A 27,043-nucleotide genomic window follows, 5' to 3' on the forward strand; every position below is an offset into this window, starting at 1 on the left:
ACTGAAGAAAGGACCCGAAGGACCCCAGCGGCCAGCACACGTGAGCCAGCCCACTCAACAGCGCTGTGCTCCAGCTCACCTATATACGGTAAGATTTCTTTCCTCATCTTTACAAGAAAGAACATGCAATGTTCATTAGCTTTCAAAATGTGTTTATCGAGTAGTCATCCAACTCGTCACGTAACCCGTTTAGCATTCTGGTACTAGGCTTGAAACATGTTTGCTTCGGATGCTAGTTTGTTTAGCGCCAGCGTGATTACATTTACTGGGGTTTGTTAGTAAAATAAAGTCATAAACGGAAGATTGAAAAGTGTCAAACATTAGTTGGGCATCGATTGGAACCGGGATTAACTGTGTTTAGCGGAATCAAAGTTTTCCGTTTCAATTTCTAGTTTCGATGCCCAGTTCGCCGACCGGAAGAAGAATCCGCAGCCGATGTCCGTTAAAAATGTGATCTGCAAATTCTAATTAACGCCTCTCAGAGCCAGTCAAACCAGCTGTCCGTCACTGCAACTCTGGAGCCTAGAGATACCCTGAAGGCAGCATCGTGTTGCCCCTCCCTTCCTTTCCCTCGCACTGTAGGCGCGCAGCAGCAATAATGTAAACAAACATATCTGCTGAACTTTTACTCCGTGAGAGTGCTGTGAAGTTTGTATCCTACCACGAAAATACGGTGCGGAGGAAACTCGTTAAAATGCACCAAGTCAGTAGATTTAATATGAGTTTTAAAGAAGAAACTCTGGGTGGAGTGAGGTGAGTTAAGGCTCGCTGCAGAAATTAAAACACGGAGCATCAACACAACACTCATCTGTAACCCATAAAATAATAAAGAGCATCATGCTAGATCAGCAGCTTGTGATGACACTTGGTTCTGCTCAATAAGAGCTGCTACAGATATTAAGTAATTAAATATAATAATAATAATAATGATAATCATATAATAAATCTATCAACAAAAACATAACGCAGCTTTTCGTATGTTTCTATTGTTCTTCTGAAACAGTTAGCACATTATTGTTTTGAGTTTGTTTTATTCAACAAAGTAAAATAAATTAAAATATTTATTGACTTATTTAAGTTATATTGCACACAGTGAGTTGTCTTTCACAATCTGTGCTGCTAAAATGTGTGCGTGTGCGTGTGTGCGTGTGTGTGTGTGTGTGTGTGTGTTTACAGTCAGGTCCATAAATATTGGGACATCGACACAATGCTAACATTTTAGCTCTATACACCACCACAATGGGTATCAAATGAAACGAACAAGATGTGCTTTAACTGCAGACTGTCAGCTTTTATTTGAGGGTTTTTACATCCAAATCAGGTGAACGGTGTAGGAATTACAACAGTTTCATATGTGCCTCCCACTTGTTAAGGGACCAATAGTAATGAGACAGAATAAGAACCATAAATCAAACTTATACGTTTCAATACTTGGTTGCAAATCCTTTGCAGTCAGTTACAGCCTGAAGTCTGGAACACACAGACATCACCAGACGTTGGGTTTCATCCCTGGTGATGCTCTGCCAGGCCTCTACTGCAACAGTCTTCAGGTCCTGCTTGTTCCTGGGGCCTTTTCCCTTCAGTTGTGTCTTCAGCAAGTGAAATGCATGCTCAGTCTGATTCAGGTCAGGTGATTGACTTGGCCACTGCAAAACAGTCCACTTCTTTCCCTTCAAAAACTCTTTGGTTGCTTTTGCAGTATGCTTTGGGTCATTGTCCATCTGCACTGTGAAGCGCCGTCCAACGAGTTCTGAGGCATTTGGCTGAATATGAGCAGATAATATTGCCCGAAACACTTCAGAATCCATCGTGCTGCTTTTGCCAGCAGTCACATCATCAATAAATACACGAGAACCAGTTCCACTGGCAGCCATACATGCCCACGCCATGACACTTCCAGCACCATGCTTCACTGATGAGGTGGTATGCTTAGGATCATGAGCAGTTCCTTTTCGTCTCCATTAGGGGTGCAACGGTACAGGTAGCCCACGGTACGGTCCGTACCTCGGTACTTAGGCCACGGTCCACGGGACGGTTCGGTACATGTTTGTGCAGAAGGAGACAGCGTTTATTCTAAAACATGCATTTTATTTTTCTTCAGAGCGAAAACAGAATGTCACAATTGTAAGGACATCCGTATATGAAATAAGTTAACATTCTCTGCATTGAACACTAATACCCTCTTTCAATTATCACTTGTATGCAATACAAAATATATATAAAAAAATTACAAAATGTAAACAAAGACACTTGAAAATATTCTAATGGTTCCCAACCATGATACGTGATACATGAGGTAAGCAATGCAAAAGTAAAAGTGCATTTTGCGTTTTAACAAACAGGAGTTAGCTTGTGCTGTAACATCACAGTATGGAATAAATGAACCAAGTGCTTGGTTGGCTGTGGTGCTGCGGTGAAAAAAGGTGACAACTTTCCTCACTTTCCCAAGGAGGCGGGACACACCGTTGATTGACACAACCCTCTTTGCAGCGAGATTCACAGTGTGAGCAAAACCGCTAATCTGGGGTCCCAGCTCAACAGTTTCATTAACTGCATTAACAATGTTTGGAGCATTATCTGTGGCGACGGGTATAGTTTTGTTTGGCCGCTCCAGCTTCCACTCGGTGACTGCATTTTTATCTCTTCTGCTAAATGCAGGGTGTCCGCGGGGTTTTAAAAAGTATTAAAAAGTGATAAATAAAAATAGTCAAATTTAAGGCCATTAAAAGTGTTAAATTTGGTCTCAGAGGTATTATTTTTTCCAAGTTAGGTATTATTTTTTTCAGACTATCAGGTGTCGTATTCTGAACATCGACATAGAAATATATTCCGAATGAAATGTTTTGAACGATTATAAAAATAAAACAAGCCGATTATTTGCTCCTCCCACTTGCGCTGCCCTGAGTTACAAATGAAGCGCTCCGTTGCCAACTTAGCGACTTTGATGCTATTTCCAACAGCTTCTCAGACCCCCTTCTTGACTTTTTAAATCTTAAAAGTACCTAGCGAACACCTCAGAAACATCTCTGGTAACCCTTAGCTACTTTCTGGATAACTATCGTCGACATTTCCTGCTGCAGGTTAGCTAAACACTCCGCCTGCGCTCCGGACCGTTCTTCAGGACATTAGGAAAGGGAATGATGTAGTGATGTGTCAGTCGCTAAAGAAACGGCTCTCGGAGCCGGCTCCCTGATGGAGTAACCAGAGTGAGTGACACACACCGTACCTGCGAGCTCCTGAGCCACTAAAAACGGCTAAGTGTGCGCGTGCGGCGCGCTAAACACACGTGCAGCTTGCCCCGATTGCTGTGAGACCGGGTTGGGGGGTGCAGCTGTGGTTGGGACAATTATTACATTAACTGATGGACTTGTAAATAAATAGTTTATAAATAAGGTAGAAATAAGTTCCTCACGCTGATAACTAATAACTAATCTCTCTGAGGACACGGCGCTAGTGCACGCTCCTACAGCACCTCGACACGACTAAATAAATGTTATGCAACATTTTGTGAACATTAATTTATTTGCATTTATTTGTTATAAATGCCACTGTATAATTCTTGCTGTCAGTATTTGCAAGATATTGGTATTTGGGTCTGTACGGGTTAGACTTAAATGAGTTAAACCAAGGTCTACAGCCCTTGGGTCATAAACTATGAGCTATAAGTATATTGGTCTTTTTATACTGGTAATCAGGAGTTCTTTTAGTGATCATCTTGTTTCTTGTTTATTTTTGCCCTGATTGTGCCCTGAGCAGTTTTATGACTGAATAAAAATAAATTAAAAAAATCTACATAAATTGAAAAATCGTCTTAAATAATCGAGATCTCAATTTCAGTCACAATAATCGTGATTATTGTTTTTGCCATAATTGAGCAGCCCTACTTTAGCATATCCGGTCACATTATGATGACGTCATATTCAGAGGTCGTTCTGCATCATTTCAGGCCCCGTGGTCAACTGTCTGAACCGCTGAAAAGAAGTGCCTGGCATATTTTCTAAGTAAAATAAATATGCGCAATACGTTGTCAACATCAGTGAGTCTCTAAGTCTATGTTTTTTGTATGTTATATATGTTAAAATATGTGTAAATAGGTCGCTGATTAACACTTGCAATTTAGTGTTGTGATGGTTTTAAAAAAATTCTGAAGGTAGTAAAAAAAAGTATTAAAAAGTTGTAAATTTTACTTAAGGATTGCTGTATATACCCTGTAAATGCGCACTTGTGTGGCTTTCATAGAGGGGGCGAGTCTGCAGCACGGCGCTTCATCTCCCAGTCCAGCATGTAGTGAGCCGTCACAGTCACGTAGCTCTGCGTTGCCTGAGAAGTCCAACTATCAGTGGTCAGTGCGAGGCTTTCTGCCTTAGCCAAATCACTCTCGATGGCGTTGCGCGTTTTGTCGTAAAGACCAGGGATGACGACCTGACTAAAATGTGTGCGACTGGGCACAGAATAACGTCGGTCGAGCGTCTTCATTAAATGTTGAAAACCAAATTAAAAGATTTAAAAGAGCCTGGTGCCTCTTCAAACTCTTTCCTTTCAACTCCACTGCAGCTCGCCATTTCCTCGTGTCTCTTCGTTCTCAGCCAGCCGCCTAACTGTAGTAAGAGTTTGTGAGTGAGGACGCGGATGCACAATGGTGATTGGACATTAACTTGGGGGTGGGCCTTTCATCTACCTGGACCGGCAAACGCGCATGGTGCCAAGCATGAAATAAAAGAGCAGCGCAAAATCAATGGGAGTACCGAAGTCTCGCGGGACAGGAGGGCGGATTGTCCCGTGCAGGGCGTACCGTACGGTCCGGTATTTTACCGCATACCGTTGCATCCCTAGTCTCCATACTCTTCTCTTCCCATCACTCTGGTACAAGATGATCTTGGTCTCATCTGTCTGTAGGATGTTGTTCCAGAACTGTGAAGGCTTTTTTAGATGTTGTTTGGCAAACTCTGATCTGGCCTTCCTGTTTTTGGGGCTCACCAGTGGTTTACATCTTGTGGTGAACCCTCTGTATTCACACTGGTGGAGTCTTCTCTTGATTGTTGACTTTGACACAGATACACCTACCTCCTGGAGAGTGTTCTAGATCTGGCCAACTGTTGTGAAGGTGTTTTCTTCACCAGGGAAAGGATTGTTTGGTCATCCACCACAGTTGTTTTCCGTGGTCTTCTGGTCTTTAGTGTTGCTGAGCTCACCGGTGCTTTCCTTCTTTTTGAGAATGTTCCAAACTGTTGTTTTGGCCATGCCAAATGTTTTTGCTGTCTCTCTGATAGTTTATTTTGATTTTTAGCCTAATGATGGCTTGCTTCACTGATGGTGACAGCTCTTTGGATCTCATCTTGACAGTTGACAGCAACAGATCCCAAATGCAAATAGCACACTTGAAATGAACTCTGGACCTTTTATCTGCTCATTGTAATTGGGATAATGAGGGAATAACACACGCCTGGCCTTGAAACAGCTTTGTCCCATTACTTTTGGGCCCTTAACAAGTGGGAGGCACTTATGCAAACTGTTGTAATTCCTACACCGTTCACCTGATTTGGATGTAAAAACCCTCAAATAAAAGCTGAAAGTCTGCAGTTAAAGCACATCTTGTTCGTTTGATTTGTTATCCATTGTGGTGGTGTTTGGAGCCAAAAATGTGAGCATTGTGTCGATATCCCAATATTTATGGACCTGACTGTGTGTGTGTGTATGTATATATATATATATATATATATATATATATATATATTGGCCTTAACTCATTCGCTGCCAGCCGTTTCCTGATCGCTAAAGGCCTTCCCTGCCAGCATTTCTCGCCGGTTTTGCTGTTTGTTTATTTGTATGGTAACTTCGGTTTTCTTTAAATATCTCCAATTTTATTCATTTTATGAGGATTTTTGTGTTGCATTGTTTGACGAGTGAATCATAACACAACATAAAATCTACTTGACCAATTTACAAATTTTCTTCCATAATTTTTAGAAGTATATGTTCTGCTGACATTAATTTCTTTTAAAATTCATATTGACAAAAATAAATAGAAGAAAAGAAAATGATGTGATATAGATTTTAGGCCATATGGCCCATTCCTACCCAAAAACCAGATTTTATCAAGGCAACCCCTTTAAGGCTTCATCGGGCCGTGATGTCCAGCTTTTGCTGGAGCAATTTGCAGCCGAGTGTGAAGCAGCTGGGATGAAAATAGGGATGCCCAGTTCCGTCATAGATATCGGAAGTAATTCGATATCAGCCCAGAAACACTGTATTGGATTATATCGGACTGCATGAAAAACTGATATAAGCAGTATATTCCGCTTTAAATTTCATTCCAGCAATTCTATCCAGCAGCTCCCAGATCCAGCATGCAATTCCTACGTGATCAGAACAGTGTGTGCTAGCAAAGTAGCAGGGAGCAATGTCAGCCGTGTGGCAGTATTTTTTTGTTAGTCCATAAAAGACAGTGTGGCTCAGTACAACACTTGCCATGCACAAGCTTCCCGTGGTGGAACAGCACCAGGAATGTTTTATATGTCCAACCTCATCGCACATTTGAAGCAGCATCACAAAACACAGCATGAGGATTTGCAGTGTGTGAAATTGAATCTTGGGACACTCAACTTGTAGCAGTTGGTAAATGGACAATATTGTCCCTGCCCTCTGCAGTTCCTACCGTTTGCTGACAGTAAAACATAACTGAAATGACCTTGAATTAGTAATTTGTACTTTGAAAAGTTTTGTTTGTTTATTTACTTAAAATATTTTCAGAGTCTTTTAATTTATTTTTATTATTTTTTACTCATTTGTTATACATTATGTTAAGGTTGACAATTTTGCCACCCATGGTTAAAATAATTCTTGTTTTCATACTGTTGCTGGCTCTTGTTCTCCAGTTGAGTCATATCACTTGGTCAAGCCTTTCATACATTCCACTAGGGCTGCCACAAACAACTGTTTTAATAGTCGACTAATCGCCAGTTTTGTTGATGATTAATCGACTAATCGTGTCATTCATAAAAGTATAGCTTATATCACAAGAATGCTCTAATATACCCATCCTTAGCTTCTAGTTTGAAGTGTGATCAGCTCTGTGGCTTCTAATAATGAAGAGATGATGATAGCTTATCAAACAACTTTTAATTAACTTTGTTACCTGCTAATACAAATGCTATGGTCAGATGGAGGTAGGCACCTAAAACCAAAAATAAACTACACAAAAATGACTTGTGTTCACACAAGGCATGGTGGCAAGTAGAGCTGAAACAACTAATCGATTTAATCGATTATAATCGATTATTAAAATAGTTAACAACTTTTTTAGTCATCGATTAGTTGTTTAATAATCATATTTTACCGCATAAAGTCTATTTTTACCACAATCTGACATCGGTTACAAGCTGTTAAATTTGCCGCCAGTGTGTGGCAGTAATGAGCCACTGATCTACCAGAGGAGCCGTAGAAGAAGAAATGAGCCAATGAGTGCCCTCGGTTTTCATGACGTATCACGTTACTGACGCTCATCTTGCTGTGAGAGATGGCGGAACAAGAGGAAATACGGAAGAAAAATAGAAGCGACAAAATTTTAGAGAAACCCCGGACAAAAACCTCACGAGTATGGGAGCACTTCACTAGATGCATTGAAAAGGCAAAATATGCAAAAACCATCTAGCATGGCACGGAAGCACGACGTCCCTAAGTGAACATTTGAGACGAAAACGTGGGGGCTGAGGAAGAGCACCGCGGTCAAGTGAGCCGTCATTTGGAAGAGCCAGCCCGGTAAGTAACAGAAAATAAACAAGCTGGACTTAGTGTTTTAGCTGAGTTCGTTATAGTGGATGTTAAACATGTTTTTTTGCCGCGTCAGTCTACGGTGTTCTACTTCTGATTGACTAGATGCAATCGTGAATCTCCTCCGTGTTGTGAATCATGCGCTTGCCAAATTTAGCACGTCTGTTTATAAGAATGTTCTAGTTAAGAGAAAAACGGCACAAACCCATAACTATGTTTCTCATTCAAAAAAGGACAACTCCGCGGTGAAAAATAAACAGACGAGCTGTGTCCAGGTGAATATAACGCGGCATAGTTGTACGCTTTCAATTTTTAAATACAGGAGAAATTCAGAAAAAGTCATTTTTTTACTATTAAAAGGCTGTTTTACTATCTAACGCTGTAAAACGCCTCACAACACATTTTTATCATGTTTCTTAAACAGTATTACACAAAATAATCATTTTTCACATTTTTCTAGCTAATTTAAACACTCCCGACTCAAAGTAAAAACCTCATGAGCTTCTTACTTAGAGCTTTTTAATAGTAAAAAAATTAGACTTTTTTTTCTGAATATCTCCTGTTGCGGGCTATTTTGTAGAACGTAACCCTCAAAATAAATGATCACTGTATATTGTTAATTAATTCAAATAATATATTGATTTAGTGTTGTAGTGTGTGTGCTGCTTTATTTTATATGTGTACTTATTTCAGTCTATTTGTGTTTCTTATGCAGAAAAAAACAAGCAACGATGGACAACTACATGGGGAAAGAGACACTCACCCCCCAGCAATTCATACCACTTACAAACTCTATTCTAAACATGCTGGTAAAAGACATGAGGCCACTATCCATGGTGGAAGGAGCAGGCTTCCAGCTAATGCTAAAAAATTATTCTGGACTGATATTTTGCACTGTTTAGCTCATTTTATACTGCTGACTGTGTTCATATGCAATAAAATAGATTGCAGTCAACTGCACAATTCTCTTATGTTTTTTTTTTCTTAACTGAAATGCATCCATCACTTGTATAGGTTAAATAGCTAAACAATAACAAACCGATTAATCGATTAATCGAAAAAATAATCGACAGATTAATCGATTATGAAAATAATCGTTAGTTGCAGCCCTAGTGGCAAGGTTGAAGAACTTCATTTTCCAATCTTAAATCATGAAATGGCAGAACACACCACGCTGGTCCACGCATCAGCAGTCAGGGGGTCATTGACAGCTCTGAGGGTCTACTTTATCATAAAGATAAAAGATATTAAAAAATATATGCGGGATGAAATAAATCATTAGCGTTTGTAATTAGAGCAAAAATATGTGACATACAAACGTGTCCTAAAGGTAATACCGCTACTAGTGTTGCTACATCTATGAATATGTGTTCTGTTGATGTTACCAAGAGGTAAACTTACCATGGCAACTCATTCTTCACCGCCGTGACGTGCTTCCTCTTAAGGTGCTCGTACATCGCCGTTGTGCTCCCATGAAAGGAGAGTTTCACTTTGCAGACTTTGCAGTCTACGTGCTTTTCCTTGACCTTTTATAATGTTCCCAAACTTTTGAGCTACGTTGCAGACTCACCATGTTTTCTTTCTCTAGTGAGGCTAATCTGGATGATTACTACCCCGCATGCGCCTCGGAGCTAAAGCAAGCGGCAGCTGAGCAGAGAGGCAGGAAGAAACCGCCAACGTGCTGCAGCAGGCAAAGTAAAAAAAACACAATAGAGTAAATGACCCATTGACTGTTAATTTAGTCCTCGACTATTTTATTTGTCATCGTCGTCGTGACGTGTCGACTAATTGTGGCAGCCTTAACATTTCACATTGCAAAACTGTTAGAAGTTTGTATGATTTGTTCTGATATCGTATCGATATCGGTATCGGTGAAGGCTGCAATATCGGTATTTTATCGGAAGTGAAAATGTTGTATCGGGACATCCCTAGATGAAAATAAGCACTTAATCTGAGACCATGGTCTCCAGGTCAGACAGCTTTGCTCTTGTGCTTCGGGGGGGGGGTGGGGGGTGTAGCCATGGCGCTGCTATTTTAGCCTTACTGCAGCTGAGCCTATGTAAGGCAAACACTGTGTGGCTCTGGATGAAAAAGTGGTCAGCTCTACTCCGTGAACTCTGGTGACCAAATGTCCTGTTTTCCAGACTGGATCTGTCCTCAGCTGATCAGAACCAAAGTGTTGGATCTTTAATCTCCTGCGTTCTTCTGAAGCAGCGTCTTAGTCAGCTCTCCTGCTTTGTTTCTATTGCAGCTGTTAGCTAAACACGGCTAAAGAAAACCTGCTACCACTTCAGGATCATCCATCAGCTGGGACTGATTCATCGTTTGCTCTGGACGACATGGACACAGGTAATGAATGAATGAATACTATTGTCTCTGTATGGTGGTACACAAGAGAGTATTTATGAGTACGTCATCTGTGAGATCAAGTCTAAAATAATGACCTGTAATTGAATGAAGCTTTCTAGTGTTCTATCCCCCCATCCCCACCCCACAACCATCAGGAAAAGTGGATGAAGTCTTGCCTATGGACACAACTGCTACAGACTGAGCGGTTCTTGAACCTGCAACCTTCTCCCCATTTACTATGCACGTTCATCAGTCGTCCTGTGTGTTATTGATGTCTTTACAGTAGGGATGTACACAGTTAACTGGTTAACGGGTAATTGTCATTATTGTCATAATCGAATAAAAGTATTACACCCAGTTAACTGGGTGTAATACTTTTTGTGCCACTAGATGGCGCAACAACACCGCTATCAAACATGTTTATTAGAAAACCAGAGAAGAAGTGAGCTTGTCACATGAACAAATACATTTACTCAAAGATGAAGCAGTCAAGAATGAGCACTGTGTGAAAGTATTTTATTCTTGGTAGTGAACACAATGAGTCCCACTGTTACATCCCTGACAGGAGATGTTAAAATGTGAAGGAGGGGGTAACATAAGAATTGCGACACTGGATTTAAAATGGTTGTAATGGTTGTAAAAGGTTCTAAAAACGAGCAAACAGATGGCGAGCATCATAAAGATATACAAAACTAACAAAAACTCTCAAAAAGGTTAACATTACACAAATTACCAACTATAAAAAACACCTGGTAAAAGCTTATATTAAAAGCTTTACCAAACAGAAGGTGTTTAAAACCAGAGTCAATCAAATTGCAGCAAACCAAGTTAACCTTTTTAATTAACAAACATCAAAAGATCCCTCTGGATCATCCAAGAGCTTCACCCTTTTAAAAGCTCATAACTCAGAAACTCATCTCAAAACGAAGGGGTTAAAACCAAACTGAGGCCTGGAGGACAGCAGAACCCCTGCACTGCTGCCTCCTAGACTGCTGAAGGCACAGCCTTTTAATCCAGGTGTTGGTAATCAGCAGGATTCAGCTCAGCTGTGCTCCTCAGCAGCCTGGAAGAGAGGAGGAGGGGCGGTGTCAGGCTGATCACTGGGGCTGGGTGATCCTGGCTCCTGAATCTCACTGGCCAGGCTGGTAGCCGTAACACCCACATCGAAGCACTGGGCCTAGCAGAACATGGAAATGAAGCCGCATAGCAAACTGAACCAAGACCAGCAACATACGCAAAAACGCAAAAACCAAACTGCTACAGTACCAACGAATCCAACCTCCTCCGAAGAGTCCAGATGATCCCGGATGATTAGTTAAAACTCTGCTTGTGGGATTGCAACATAAGGAGGAGGTTTGGACACATTGTGGAAGATGAGAGTATTTGTTGCACGTTAAAATCAGCCTCCAATGGCCTCCCCAACTGCCACACAGGGATGCGCCATCAGGGAGATCTCTCTAATCAGTCTCCTCCCTTTGGAGTTACACCAAACAGCCTTTTATGCTGCACCCACGGGTGCAACCACTCAAGATCTTGACAGGCTACACCAGCAGCCAATCAGCTGGTCGCACCGGCACAGCAAAATTTGTTTATCAGATGGGTGCATGATTTCTCTCACTTCAGGAGCTGTAACCTTTAAAGAATTGTCAACTCTTTTTATTAACTTTTGTTTATCAATTTAAACAAATCAACAGCTTACAAGTTCAAAGTGGGAGGTTATCAAAGACCTCAGGCACCACCCCTTTCGCCAACACAGAGGTTTCTTAGAGGGACGATATGATATGATACACTCACCTAAAGGAACACCATAGTAATACGGTGTTTGACCCCCTTTCGCCTTCAGAACTGCCTTAATTGTACGTGGCATTGATTCAACAAGGTGCAGAAAGCATTCTTTAGAAATGTTGGCCCATATTGATAGGATAGCATCTTGCAGTTGATGGAGACTTGTGGGATGCACATCCAGGCCACGAAGCTCCTCCCGTTCCACCACATCCAGGGGTGGACCTTTAAAGCGCCCGAGCGCCAATGGCGCAACATTTTCTCGTCGGGCGGTAAATACTTGACGACTTACTGCCCGGGTGGCGCCCAAGCCTTATTTGTCATTTACACACCGGCTTTCACCTACATCATGGCCCCGCCCTGTAGGAAGCCGCCGTTTTCATTTTGCGCGCGTGAACCTGCGCACCTCTAGCCACGTTCTGCACTTGTACGATTCGTGCACGTACAGCACATTCTAGTTATAGTCACGTGAACTATAAGTTCACTATTAAAGACGAAGTGGAACCACGCTAGAAACACACAAGCACGCAGGGAGATGCCGCCGCCACAGGGATGGGATTTCTTGATGAAATCTCCGGCAAAACGCTTTAAAACTGGTGAGGAGAAGCGAGACAGTTCGACACGGTATGAAGCAGAGAAGCGTGTGCGTAGGTGGAATGATTCTTGGCGGTTTAAAAAAGACGGGAGGCGCAGAGAGTGGCCGTGTTCGAGTTGAGCAGCGCCTCGCCTGGAAAACAGACGAGAGCAGACGGAAGCAGCAGGGGGAGTGGCTGAAAGCCGGGTCGGACCTGGCCTGCAGCAGGGCTCAGAACCGAAGGTGATGGCAGTGTGTGTTTAAGTCCCTGTCTGGTGGGAGTGGCTGAAAGCCGGCGTTTAAGTCGGACAGATTTCCCTTCATGTGTAGCTCGGGGGTGACGATGTTTGAAGATAGCGTTCACACTTGTTTAATTATTTATTTTAATTCTGGTGCCTGTTAGCAGCTGAAACACATCTTCACGTGCTTGTGGATGTCATATATTGCATATGGAGACATGACTGTAATAACAAGTAAAGGTTATCAGCTGTAGCTTCAGTGTGCTCATAGGAAACATGACAAAAGAACACAAAACACATTTCTCTTTATGGCCTATATAGTTGTCATCATCAACATAACATGATTTACAGAATGCATGTGACCAACTAACATTTCATGTTCTAACACCGGATGCTTGGATCAAAATATGAACCAATCAGATCTTAGATCAGGTGAGAGCCAGGCGTTTCCCATCATCCCCTAGGTTTTGCAGCTGGTGGAGAGCAACTGCAGCACCTTGCTCCAAAATCTGCGGTCGCCTTGATCTCACGAGGTTATCGTTGTCTACGTATGCATGACGTCAGAGCAGGTCGGCGTCAAGTCGGACACAAATCTAACCGGCATGCACTGCTCAACGATCACCGCTGGTCTAATCTGCGCAGAACTGGCTTATCTCGAACACAGCCAATGGCTCGAGTACAGCAAAGAGGAGTTGGTGATGTACTGCGTTGTATGCCGGAAGTATGCGACGACAAAATCGAGTTGTTGAGGGAACAAACAAATTCAAACTTGAATACGTTATTATGTTTGTGAATGTGTACAAAATAAAGGTTTATTACATTTAAAATGGTTCAGTTTTTATTTTGACTCGTTTTGGCAGCTGACCAGCGGGGCCGGTAGATTCTTGGCGGGGCCGGTAAATATTCAGAGTTACCGGCCCGGCTGGCCGGTTGGTTTTGAAGTTTATGTCCACCCCTGACATCCCAAAGATGTTCTATCAGGTTGAGATCTGGTGACAGTGGGGATCATTGTAGTACAGTGAACTTATTGTCATGTTCAAGAAACCAGTTTGAAGTGGTTGGAGCTTTATTACATGGTGCATTATCCTGCTGGAAGAAGCCATCAGAGGATGGGTACATGGTGGTCATGAAGGGATGGACATAGTTAGAAACAATAGAAACAATGCTCAGCTAGGCCGTTGCATTTAAATGATGCCCAGTTGGCACTAAGGGGCCTAAAGTGTGCCAAGAAATCATCCCCCTCACCATTACACCACCAGCCTGCACAGTGGTAACAAGGCACGATGGATCCATGTTCTCATTCTGTTTACGCCAAATTCTGACTCTACCATTTGAGTGTCTCAACAGAAATCGAGACACATCAGACCAGGCAACATTTTTCCAGTCTTCAACTGTCCAATTTTGGTGGGCTGGTGCAAATTGTAGCCTCTTTTTCAAGGTCAAGATCACATTTCTTTCTAAAGCACACTTATTATTGCTTCCGCAACCCAAAGTGCTGTACAACACAGAAGATAAAATCGCAAACAAGTATAACTAAAAACCATAAAACCATAAAAATCAGCAAGTTAGGATAAAAACAACATTGCATCATACAATTATAAAAATCAATAAAAATGAGAAAGAATGACAATGTCAAAATAAAATCATCCTACATAAAAGCCAGGTTGAATAAATGAGTTTTAAGCAAGGACTTAAAGACATCCAGACTTTGTGAGGTCCTGATCTGCAGAGGAAGACTGTTCCAGAGTGTAGGACCGGCCACAGAAAAAGCCCCATCTCCTCTCGTCTTTAGGCGAGCCTTTGGAACTGATAATAAAAACTGTGAGCCCGACCGCAAATTCCTGGTAGGATTGTAGGGTGACAATAAATCATCTATATAAGGAGGGGCCAGACCATAAAGTGATTTATAAACAGAAAGCAACAATTTAAACTGAATCCTGTAATGCACTGGCAGCCAGTGAAGGGAAGCAAGCACTGGAGAGATGTGATCATGCTTCCTTGTACCTGTTAAAAGGCGGGCTGCTGCATTTTGCACCAGTTGCAAGCGGTTTAAGGAGGAATGCCCTAATCCATGGTACAGGGAATTGCAGTAATCTAGTCGACAGGAGACAAAGAGATGAATAACATGTTCAAAGACAGTTTCCGGCAAATAGCTCTTAACCTTTGCAAGTTGCCTCAAGTGATAAAAACCAGCTTGGACCACTGCACTTATCTGTCTGTCCAATTTAAACGAACCATCCATAAAAAAAAAGCCCAGGTTTCTCACATAAGGCTTTACAAAATCCGAAAGGGAACCAAGTGGGCTCACCCTTCAACAGGTCTCCACTGCCAAAACCTAAAATCTCTGTCTTCAGGTCATTCAATTTCATAAAATTAATTGACATCCATTGCTTCAAATCAGCTAAGCAGGCCATTAAGGAAACAGCTGAATCTGGGATGAGTGGGAGATATATCTGAAGGTCATCAGCAAAGCAATGAAAAGTAATGTTGTGTCTGGCGAAGATAGAGGACAATGGTAAAATATACAGTGAGAAAAGTGTTGGCCCTAAAATGGAACCTTGTGGAACACCACAAGTCACATGTGCTGGTGGTGATGTAAAAGTTCCCAAGTTCACAGAAAAAGACCCGTCCTGTAGATAAGACTGAAACCAATCAAGCACTGTGCTCCTTATACCAACACACGACTCTAATCGAGACAACAGAATATCATGATTAATGGTGTCAAAAGCAGCAGATAAGTCTAGCAGCATTAAAGCAGCTGATTTGCCAGAATCAGTGATCATTAATAAATTATTCACCACTCGTAGAAGTGCACTTTCAGCCCTGTGCCGTACTTTAAACCCCGACTGAAATTTGTCTGAAATATGATGAATAGACAGATAATCCTGTAGCTGTGCATGAACAACTTTCTCCAGAACTTTTGATAAGAAACTAAGTTTGGAAATAGGTCTGTAATTAGATAGACACGTTGCATCCAGGCTTGGCTTCTTTAAAAGGGGATTCACTATAGCCTGTTTAAAACACAGCGGAACACACCCTTCCTATTTGTAGTGGAGATGAGTGGTACCCGGTGGGGTCTTCTGCTGTTGTAGCCCATCCGCCTCAAGGTTGTGCGTGTTGTGGGTTCACAAATGCTTAGCTGCATTCCTCTGATGTAACGAGTAGTTATTTCAGTCAAAGTTGCTCTTCTACCAGCTTAAATCAGTCAGCCCATTCTCCTCTGACCTCTAGCATCAACAAGGCATCCCACAGGACTGCCGCATACGGGATGTTTTTCCCTTTTCACACCATTCGTGTCCGAGGTAATTACACAGTCGTTGGCCCGAAGCCCGACCCGAGGGCCGTTGGGCCGGGCCGACCTGAGGGCCTAGGGCTTCAGTGCAGGGCTCTAGAAAGGGCTGCCAGACCCAACAATTTTGATGCATCTATTTGACTGATGTCCCCTTATCTAGACTGTGAAAGATGATTTTCATTTTACACTTCATATGGAATGATTCTTGGAATGAAGTTTTAAGAATTGAGGTTACCATTTGGAGATCATTGCTGTGGTTATCTGTGCCCTTTTTGGAATGTAAACACCAGCTCAGCTCGTGAAGACTCTGAATCAAGTTCCCGACTGAAATGTTTAATGATAGTGAAACTCTAAGCTCCCAAACCAAATAGTTGTTGACTCTCTTTCACCTTACTGAATGGTTCAGTTGTTTCTTAGCAACTTTAATAGTTTTTTGCTTTTATTTACCCAAGTAGACTCGTTTTTAATCTTTTAATCTTTATTTCCTTTGGAAGAAGTGAGCAGACATTGTGAGGCCTTTTTCCAATTCTGCTCCTTTAAGATTTAAGTTGATTACTTTTCTATATATTCCATTGTTTATATATATTTTTACACGCTTGTTTCGGTGCTGGAATACAACACAACGCAGTACAATCCGGGTCATGGCACCAAAATGTTGGGTAATTTTATCAGTCCAAGATTACCTTAGTGAAAGTTAAATGCACAGGGGGTTATAGTAATCAGTCAATCAACAGCAATAGAGCTCCGGACCCCACGTGACTCTCAGTTAGTGGACGCCATTTTGGCATGCAAAAAAGGTAAACAAACACGGATGTAACCATGAACATGAACGGGATCCGCTTGGATTTTACTTCGTCGGAGTTTACTTCACACTTTAAAACAGAAGAAATCGTTTTATATAGTCAGAAATTAAATAGACTGAACATCTCCGACCCTTCCCGTGCCCCTGGGATACTTTTTAAAAACGCCAGAAGCTGTCGGAGCAGACTTCTTACTGGCACAACACCGGACCTGGCCGGGGGAACCCCTTGGGATTCCCCCGGCCGGAGGAGCTGGGGAGAAGGTCAGGGACTCTCGACTCTACTGCCCACTCCGACGCCAGAAGCTGTCAGAGCGGGCTTCTTACCGGCACAACACCGGACCTGGCCGGGGAACCCCTTGGGATTTACCCGGAGGAGCTGGCTCCGGCGGCTGGGGAGAGGGAAGTCACGCTACTGCCCCCGCAACCCGACTCCGGATACGCGGATGAAAATGGATGGATGGACGGACAAATAACAGATTTACACGTAAGTAGTCTCGGTGAGACAGATAACAGCAATCCAAAGTGCTTTTTATGTGTGATCTGACAATTGATCAACCATTGCTTAAAAATTAAATACAGCTTAGCCGGTTAATTGCTGTGATCATAAAACACGTAAACGGCAGCACACAGAACTCACGAGGCAACGTTTTACGTGATGTTTACTTGTTGCTGTGAGTAATAAGACAGAAAAAGCCCCGCCAAAATAAGTTTAGGAAGCCCACTAAGAATCGTAACAAAAGCATTTAAAATAAATACCACACACAGTTGAGGAAACGTTGGTTTAAGTACCTGATATGAAGCGGTTGCTGCATAAGCGAAAACCTTTACTCTCGGGGTCCCACAGTTTCATTTTAGCCCGGTCACTAGCGCGTTTTATTACAATGATCCAACGTTTGCGGCGCTCCGGATCTTGGGGAATCCTGTAGATGGCTCATTCCTTATGTCGTCCGCGTCTGTTCTGCATCCTGGGGCACAACAGGAATCTACCATATTTCCGGTTTGATTAAGTTTTCTGACAATAACAAATAGTCCAGCTGCCGGCTTCTGCATGCCAATATGGCGCCGTTTCGATTTGAACTGTTGCATGCCGGGAGAAGTGACGTCAACTCCCGGAGCTCTATACCAACCATCAACAATCAATTTAGACTTTGCAAAGTGGAGAGGAAAATGAATACACACCAAGCACGGCTCTCAGTTCACTCTCATCTGACTGACGCCTTCCGAAAGCATTAATTAGCACACAAGCACACACAAAAAGATTAGCACACACACATTTGACATTCCTTAGACTGTCAGGCAGGAAAGCTGTAAAGGCAGTCTAAACTCTAAAACTCCAGGTGCACCCTAAATCAACAAAGCAATTGCTAGACTTTCTCAAGGGAGTTTTACTGATAAAGGTCAGTTTTCAGGCAAGGTCAATCCTCCTTGTAGGAACTAGTGGAGACTGGGATCTGTCAACAGGATGAAGCTGCGTTTTAATAAGGCACCAGATGTTTAGCAGTCAAGACATTAATATTGGTTCAATAATAATATCAGTTTTTACTTAACACCCGTGACATTGTCCCAGTTCTTTTGGCCCAGTGTGAATTTGAGTTTGACACCCCTGCTGTAGAGCATTCTACATTATTAAAACACTTTCGATTTAAAATGTATTGTAGGTACACAGAATATGATTGTGAATAACTTGTAAGTTAGACAGTAATTTTATGAGCCAGAAAAGATAACTATTAAAGGGAATTAGATAAAGTGTCTTGTGTCCTCAGAGGCAAAAGGAGTCTGGAGATGCAGGATAATGGATAAGTTGAGAGATATTCATTATCAACCTCTTGGTGTCAGGGTGGCCCAACCTGTGTCCTGGTAGCAAGCTAACCCTTTTCATTTGATGAAACACATGGCTTTGTGAAGTTCCGTAGCGTGTTAAACTACATACTAGAATTAACGCTGTTTGCTATCAGCTTTGTTAGATTCTGAGAAAAGCTCAAATAAGTTGACAATGAAGCTTCTATCATATATAAATATCTAGGATATTATATATTCGATAGAAGTTCATATGCCAATGAGCTTGGTCTATTTTTAATCCAAAGATTAATGTTTAATTTAAGATAAACTTTTGTTATTAAATTTAATTATTTATCTACTCAGAAGTTAAAGGAATCTGCTTTTTCAATAACCAAAAATATACACCATTCTGTGTTTAATTTCAAAGGAAAGATTCAGGTTTTTAAAGTTAAGAATTTATTACTAACACTTTTAAAAATGACAATTTGAAATGACAATTTTTAACAGACAATTTTATATTAAAACTTGTTATAAAAGCAAACCTGTGACTGAATGGAAGCTAAATTGAAAATGTGAGTTTTGTATGCGTGAATGTTCTCAGAAGGTTTCTTTCAGCGAGAGAAGCGTTTCTGGGTGGAAAGTTGTTTTGCAGCTAACTGATGGTTATTAGAAGAAACAGCATACAGATGCCATCTATCAGAAGTGTCTACCTCACCCAATATCAGGAGACCCTCTTCTGGAGCCGAGATGTCAGGTGGAGATGGTTTCCTCCGGGCACGAGGCTGGGTAGAAGGACCTTAGTGCGACCAAATCGGTCCTGAGATGTCTCCTTGGGTCACTCGACTGGTGGAACTATTAGCGTCTCAAAATCAATAATTCTGAAAGAGTTTTGCTTCAGCTGGAAACAGGTGTGTTTATTCGAAGCAATTTATCAGCGTGACAGAACAGCTTAGTAGAGATTCGGGCGGCCGCCCCTTTTCTCCTGGTGGGTTCAAGAACTGACTTACAGCTGCAGGATTTTTGGTTTTAACAAAACCCTCAGAACACGCCCTCTCAGCGTCAGAAAGCTCGGTCATGAGGTAATGACGTGATGGTTTTACCCTTTACCCTGGATCCCTTCTGAATGAGGCTGGGTAATGTGCAAGATGACCTTCTGGTTTTCTGAACACACACTAGGATTATCAACAATAATTATTGTACCCAAAGCATAATAAGTCATTTCAGTAATTAAAATACATTTATACTGAATCAAGAGATTATTTTTGATGGTTGTAATAACAGTAATAAAGTCAAAAGTTTATTAAATTATTATTTAAAATTATTATTGTGAACATCTTGAAGTGTCCTTCATCTTGGGACGGAACAGCAGCAGATAAAGATGGTTTCAGCAGATATCACGACTCCTGGTGTGGTTAATCTGTGGGGCAAAGTTACACTCGACCCAGCTTGACCTAGCTTGGAAAATGTGACCTTTGTCAACCCAATGGGTCCCTTGCCTCCATCAGTCCATCTCTGTTGACTATGATCAACAGCTCACTGAGCCAAGGCTGTGTTCCATCTTACTTTAAAAATGCAGTAGTGACCCCTCTCTTAAAGAAACCCAACCTTGACGCCAGCTCCACCAGTAACTTTAGGCCCATTTCTAAACTACCTTTCATCAGTAAAGTACTTGAGAAGGTTGTGGAAACCCAACTCAGATCCTGGTTTTCCAAGTCAAAGATCTCTGACCTCTTCCAATCTGGCTTTCTGAAGCAGCACTCAACCGAGACTGCTCTAGTAAGGGTGCATAATGACCTCCTGATGGCTGCTGATGCAGGGAAATGCTCTGTCATGGTCCTGCTTGACCTCAGTGCAGCTTTTGACACTGTAGACCACAACGTTCTACTAAACAGGTTAAATGCCCTGACTGGGATTTCAGGTTCTGCTCTAGACTGGCTCTCTTCTTATCTCACCAACAGAACATTCACAGTGAAGTCAGAAACCTTCTCCTCAGACACTGCCTCTCTAACATGCGGGGTTCCACAAGGTTCAGTTCTAGGGCCTCTACTATTTGCATTCTATATTCTTCCCCTAGCTGGCATCATTCAGTCTTTCCCAGACATCTCCTACCACATCTACGCTGATGATATTCAGCTCTATATGTCCTTTATGCCACACCAGTTGGACAGGCTGGCCACACTTGTACTCTGCCTGACCCAGATCAGTAACTGGCTGTCCAGCAACTTTCTTGTCCTCAATGCTAACAAGACAGAGACCCTGATCTCTGCACCCCCGGAACTTCAACCAAAAATCGAGTAAGAAATTGCGTCTTTTTGCCCTTCAGCCAAGGCCAACATTAGAAACCTAGGAGTTATTTTTGATCCAGTTTTAAGTTTAGACTCGCACGTCAAAACCATCTCCCGCTCTTGTTTCTTTCAACTGAGAAACATTTCAAAAGTCCGTAAACTGGTTTCTACTGCAGATCTGGAAAAAATCATCCATGCCTTTGTGTCATCACGCTTAGACTACTGTAACGCTCTTTTTACTGGTCTCAGCAAAACCTCCCTCTCACGCCTTCAAGCCATCCAAAATGCAGCAGCCAGACTCCTAACCAAATCCAGCAGACGAGCTCACATCACTCCAGGTTTACAGTCCCTCCACTGGCTCCCGGTAGAATATAGAATAGTTTAAAGTTTTAGTGCTGACCTATAGAGCTCTTAACAACCAGGCTCCAAGCTACCTATCTGAGCTTTTATCCCCACACACACCTTCACGGAACCTCTGATCCACATCTGAAAACCTCCTGGCTGTTCCTCGAACCAGACTGAAAACCAAAGGGGACAGGGCCTTTCAGACTATTGCCCCCAGACTTTGGAACAGTCTGCCTTCAAATATCTGTCTCTTGAAATCTGTAGAGGTCTTCAAAAAACATCTTAAAACTCACCTTTTCATCCAGGCTTTCCCCTGCTAAATATTCTAAAAGATGGCTTTGTTCTTGTTCACACCTTGACTTTGTTTTTACTCATGATTTTGGTTACTATTGTTGTCACTGCTATTGTTTTTATGATGTTTTTATTGGTTTGAGGTATTTGCCCTGATTTTACTCATGTTGTACTGCGCTTTGTGATTTATATCTGTGAAAGGCGCTATATAAATAAACTTCAATTATGTTGGGGTTATTAGGAGCGAATAATTAGTAAGCTTTACGTACTTCTGGATTCTTCAATAAATTCTGGAAATATGGGAATATTTACCGAGTTATTAATTAATTAAGATACTCTTTAGGTATCTCCGGGGCACCATCCCTTTTAACCGGGGAAAATTGAATCCAAACGCTACACCAGTCTATCTGAAATTCGTGGAATCAGGAGCAGAGATTTTCACATCAACACAAAACAAATTGCTTGAGACAAACTGAATTTTATAACATTTAATTAAACAAGGAGATTAATAATGCAAAATAATTTGATATAATTGGAGATGTGTGTGTATGAATCAAACCGTGTGTGGGGGGGGGTAAATGAATGCTTTGTTTTCCCAGGTGCGCGGGGGAGTGATGTCCTTGGAGTCCTCTGTTCTCACAGAGGTGTGTGTGAAATGGGAGCTTGGAGCTGTCTCCAGCTCTAATACAAAGGAAAAGTTTTAGCTTAAACTCAGTTTCACAGTAAAACTTAAACACTTCAAAAGTTAGCAAAACATTTCAGAAAGATTGATAAACAATCAAGAGATCACTCGTACATTAACATCTGACAGTTTAAACAGCCTGGCCACAGCTGACAACTATTTAAAGATATTAACGAGGACAAATAAACAGTTTACTCTTTACCAAATAACCCGACGAGCGGATTTTGATACGGAAAAGAGGAAAACACGTCTGATAATTTGAAGCAAGTCACACGGTCGACTGCTTATCTTGGTCTAGAAGAGACGAGAAAAGGTAAAAGTTTAAATGAAAAAAAAAATTGCAGGAGAAAACAGATGTTCCAGAGCGAAGGCGTCCCCCCGTCATCCGCACTGATTTGATGTGATTCTCCGTTGTCCACTCACGAGTGTCTCTCCAACTGGGCTGGAAGAGAGAGAGCGAAGTTTCTTTTTGTGCTGAGTTTATAACTTACAGCGTCTCCGTGAGCCTGATGGAGCAACGCTCGTTTCCAGCCAGGTTCTGATGGAATTGCTGTTTATCAGTCAGCGATCGTTTCCTTCACATCAGCTGGAGTTGAGCAGAAGCGAGCAGATCGGCTGAGTTTCCAAATCCTGCTTTCAGCGGTTCTGTGTCTGATCCGCTTGAATTGATCGGAGCGTGCAACAATTGTGTCCTTCACAGCCAGCTAAACTGGACAAAGAACGCATAAGTTTCGTTTTCGTCTCCCTTTCAGGGACTCGGGAGCTGTTGTTGTGGTGACGTCATCACATTGCTTCCGTGTGCAAAGCATCATGGGAAATGAAGTCTCTTGGCGCTGATGTGATTACTTGCTTTTTCAGAGCAATTTAGCACAGTCTCTTATGAAAAAATCACTGGACAGTAATTTCCTCATGAGGGCAGACCCTCAACACTTACTTACTTACTTACAAATTAAAGGCCATTCATGATGCTACAGTTCACATAATGTTTCTGTGTTTCCTACAGATGTTAATCAGATGGTGCTGGTTAAAGAAGAAGCTCCTGAAGAACAGTGTGCTGGTGTGGACCAGAAGGACCCAGAAGACATCAACATAAAGGAGGATCAGGATGAAATCTGGACCAATCTGGAGAGAGAGCAGCTTCATTTGAAGGAGGAGACCGATGCTGCCAGGTTTACTTCCACTGTAGTCAGTATAAAAAGTGAGGATGATGAAGAGAAACCTCTGTTCTCACAGCTTCATCAGCAGGAAATAGAAGACCGAAATGTTTCAGCAAGCTGCTCAGCTGACCAGATAACAGCAGAAACTGGTGGAGGAGCAGAAGCTAGCTGGAACCAAGATCTGAACCCTCATGAACAAACATCTGATTCTTCAGAAACTGAAATTAGTGGAGATGATGAGTATGATGGCGTAAATGTAGACTCTGATCTGTCAGACTCTATGCCCGAAACTGGAGACAAAGACGATGACTGGAATGAGAACAGGTCTTCTGAGTCAGATGTTAGCACTGTCAACAAATCTTTTAGCTGCCCTGAGTGTGGTAAAACATTTCTCAGCAAGCAGTCTCTCCAAAAACACGCGAGAGTGACCGGTCATTCAGCAAAAAGGTCTTTGGGCTGTTTGGTTAAAAATAAATGTGTCAGAGTGAAGCAACATTTAAACTCATGCAGGAAAGTGCAGAAAGAACTAAAATCATTTAGTTGTGATGACTGTGGAAAAACATTTAGTGTAAAATCACTTTTCAAGAGTCACATGAGAGTCCACACAGGAGAGAAACCTTTTGCCTGTGAGCTCTGTGGGAAAAGATTTGGCCATAAGACAAGTTTATACAGTCACATGAGAATCCACACTGGAGTGAAACCTTTTGCCTGTGAACTCTGTGGAGAAAGATTTACCTATAAGACAAGTTTAAACAGTCACATAAGTGTCCACACAGGAGAGAAACCATTTGCCTGTGAGCTCTGTGATAAAAGATTTAGCTTTAAGAATAGTTTTAAAAGGCACATGAGTGTCCACACAGGAGTGAAACCTTTTGTCTGTGAGATCTGTGGAAAAAGATTTAACTTTCAGGCAAGTTTAAAAAGTCACATGAGTGTCCACACAGGAGTGAAACCTTTTGTGTGTGAGCTCTGTGGAAAAAGATTTAGTGAAAAATCAAAGTTCAACAGTCACAAGAGAGTACACACAGGAGAGAAACCTTTTGCCTGTGAGCTCTGTGATCAAAAATTTGGCCATAAGACAAATTTAAACATTCACATGAGAGTACACACAGGAGAGAAACCTTTTGCCTGTGAGATCTGTGGTCAAAGCTTTGGCCATAAGACAAGTTTAAACAGTCACATGAGAGCACACACAGGAGAGAATCCTTTTGCCTGTGAGCTCTGTGGAAAAAGATTTAGCCGTAAGACAACATTAAACACTCACATGAGAGTCCACATAGGAGAGAAACCTTTTGCTTGTGAGCTCTGTGGACAAAGGTTTAGGTGCAAGAAAAGTTTAAACAGTCACATTAGTGCCCATACAGGAGTGACACATTTTGCTTGTGAGCTCTGTGGAGAAAGATTTAAGAAAAAGACATGTTTAAACAATCATATGAGAGGCCACACAAGAGAGAAACCTTTTGCCTGTGAGCTCTGTGGTAAAAGATTTAGCTTTAAGAAATGTTTAAACAGGCACATCAGAGTCCACACAGGAGTGAAACATTTTGTCTGTTAACTCTGTGGAAAAAGATTTAGTGAAAAATCAAAGTTCAACAGTCACATGAGAGTCCACACAGGAGAGAAACCTTGTGCCTGTGAGCTCTCTGGTCAAAAATTTGCCCGAAAAGTACATTTAAACAGTCACATGAAAGTCCACGCCGTGCAGAATCCTTATGCCTGTGACCTCCGTAGTCAAAGATTTGGCCAAACGATACATTTAAACAGTCACATAAGAGTCCACACTGGAGAAAAATATTTTGCCTGTGAGCTCTGTGGTGAAAGATTTGGCCAAAAGGAAACTTTAAACGGGCACATTTGTTGTGAAACTACAAATTAATTATGACCAATAAGATGTGATGATTCCATATACATATGAAATATCAACCTGATTGGTCTTCGAATGTTTAATCAGAAGATTCTAGGGATCTTTGCTTCTTTAGGGACCATAAACACACTTCGTATTAATTCAGACAGACTCGGGTATAAAGTTTATAAAATTAATTAAAAAAATTTTCTTAAACTAATGATTATTATTACGTTTGATGCTCACATCAACTCTGTCATCCGCTCCAGTTTCTTTCACCTGAGACGCCTTGCAAAAATCAAGCCTATGCTGTCAAGAGCCCACCTGTAGCGGGTACTCCATGCTTTTGTAATTTCTAGACTTGATTACTGCAGCTCTCTATGCAGGGTTGTGTCAGTCATCACTGCGTCGCCTACAGGTTGTGCAGAACAGCGCAGCCAGGTTCCTGACTGGGACCAGGAAACGGGACCACATCAGTCCAGTTCTGGCCTCCCTGCACTGGCTTCCGGTCTGTTATCCTTCACACTTTAAACTCCTCGTCTTTGTTTACAATTTCTTCCAGGGTGGTGCTCCCCCCTATCTAGCCACACTCCTGAACAGACAATCCCCATCTCGCGCTCTGCGCTCCTCTGACCAAGGCCTGCTCGCTGTCCCTCGTTCTAAGTGTTGTACTCGCGGGGACCGGGCTTTCTCAGTCCTAGCACCGTCACTCTGGAACCAGTTGCCACCTTCAGTTAGGCTGTCCCCATCTCTGCCAGTCTTTAAGAGTCGCCTAAAAACACACCTCCTCCGCTTGGCATTCCTTGAACGTGTTCGAATTTGGCCCTCTTTTATGTTGATTTCATTTCCCTGTTTTCATTGGTCTCTTTATCCCTTGTTTTACCCATTTGTCTTCTACTAGAATGTTTTACCTTTTTTGTAATATTTGAATTGCTTTTATTTTCGATTTATTCATCATATTTCACTTTTCTCATGTACCATGTTCAGTGCCTTGGGCGTCCCAACAGGCGCTTTATAAATAAAGCTTTGATTTGATTGATTGATTGATTATACATGACAAGATATGAACAATGAGATGTGATGTAATGGATATGAGGTGATTTAATGTGATGTGTGAAATGTTGTCATGGAAGCTAGATGTTGTAGCAAAACCATTCTTTGTATCTAAGAGAATTTGTGAAGTATGGGTTGTAAAATAATTTGTTGTTGTTTATAACTAGAATTGTTTATTTAAAAACCATTCGACGTAATCTGTGCCAACTCTAAGCACCTTTTGTGTGGAGATTTGTTCGATCCAACGGGTCGAGAGGTCGTGCAGGTCACTGCCGGTGGAGTGGACCTCTGATATCAGGACCCCGTAGATTAGCTCCGAGGACCCATCTAGTCTGAGATCTCTCCAGGTGACTGCAGGAAGCTGGAATGCTTGGTTGCGTCTAAGGCTGTTTGTTGGATCTTAGAAGAGCCGTTTGATATCAGCCGTTGCAGAGAGGCTATGACTGGAGGTCAAAGGAGATGGTTTCAAAAATGCTTGTTCCCGAATTGGCCAGTTCAAGAGTCAGCTAGAAACTGAATTAATCGGGAAGTAATTCTTGTTTTAATAAACCACAATGTTATGAGTTTTGGGCAAGTTTGGCTAATCAGAGTTTGACAGGTTTTTGAGTCTTTACCAAACATTCCTCAGAAAGTCACATCTTCAGATAGAAAGAGGTTTTTAACACTTTGTGAATGAGAATCTTTAAAACTTTTATGTGAGGTGAGTATTACCCTTAATGAGTATCTTATTGTAATGTGAATGAGTGTAAACAATGATTAACTTATTAAATCAACACGTACTGATCATTAGATCTGAAATG

At 41.8% G+C, this 27,043-nt stretch overlaps 1 protein-coding gene across 2 annotated transcripts; it reads left to right on the forward strand.

Moving 5' to 3' along the window:
- LOC107373079 (gastrula zinc finger protein XlCGF58.1) lies at positions 1–27,043 on the forward strand. 2 transcript variants are annotated; one of them, XM_054737808.2, is made up of 4 exons: positions 1–88; positions 9,359–9,465; positions 10,022–10,119; positions 23,194–27,043. In XM_054737808.2, exons 3-4 carry the CDS (start codon positions 10,110–10,112, stop codon positions 24,900–24,902), a joined length of 1,719 nt encoding a protein of 572 aa, XP_054593783.2. In that variant the 5' UTR covers positions 1–88; positions 9,359–9,465; positions 10,022–10,109; the 3' UTR covers positions 24,903–27,043. The 2 variants fall into 2 exon arrangements, with proteins under 2 accessions (XP_054593783.2, XP_054593784.2); XM_054737809.2 differs by lacking the exon at positions 9,359–9,465.

This window comes from Nothobranchius furzeri, chromosome 1 (assembly GCF_043380555.1).
Source record: "Nothobranchius furzeri strain GRZ-AD chromosome 1, NfurGRZ-RIMD1, whole genome shotgun sequence".
In the NCBI taxonomy this organism is placed as follows: domain Eukaryota; kingdom Metazoa; phylum Chordata; class Actinopteri; order Cyprinodontiformes; family Nothobranchiidae; genus Nothobranchius; species Nothobranchius furzeri.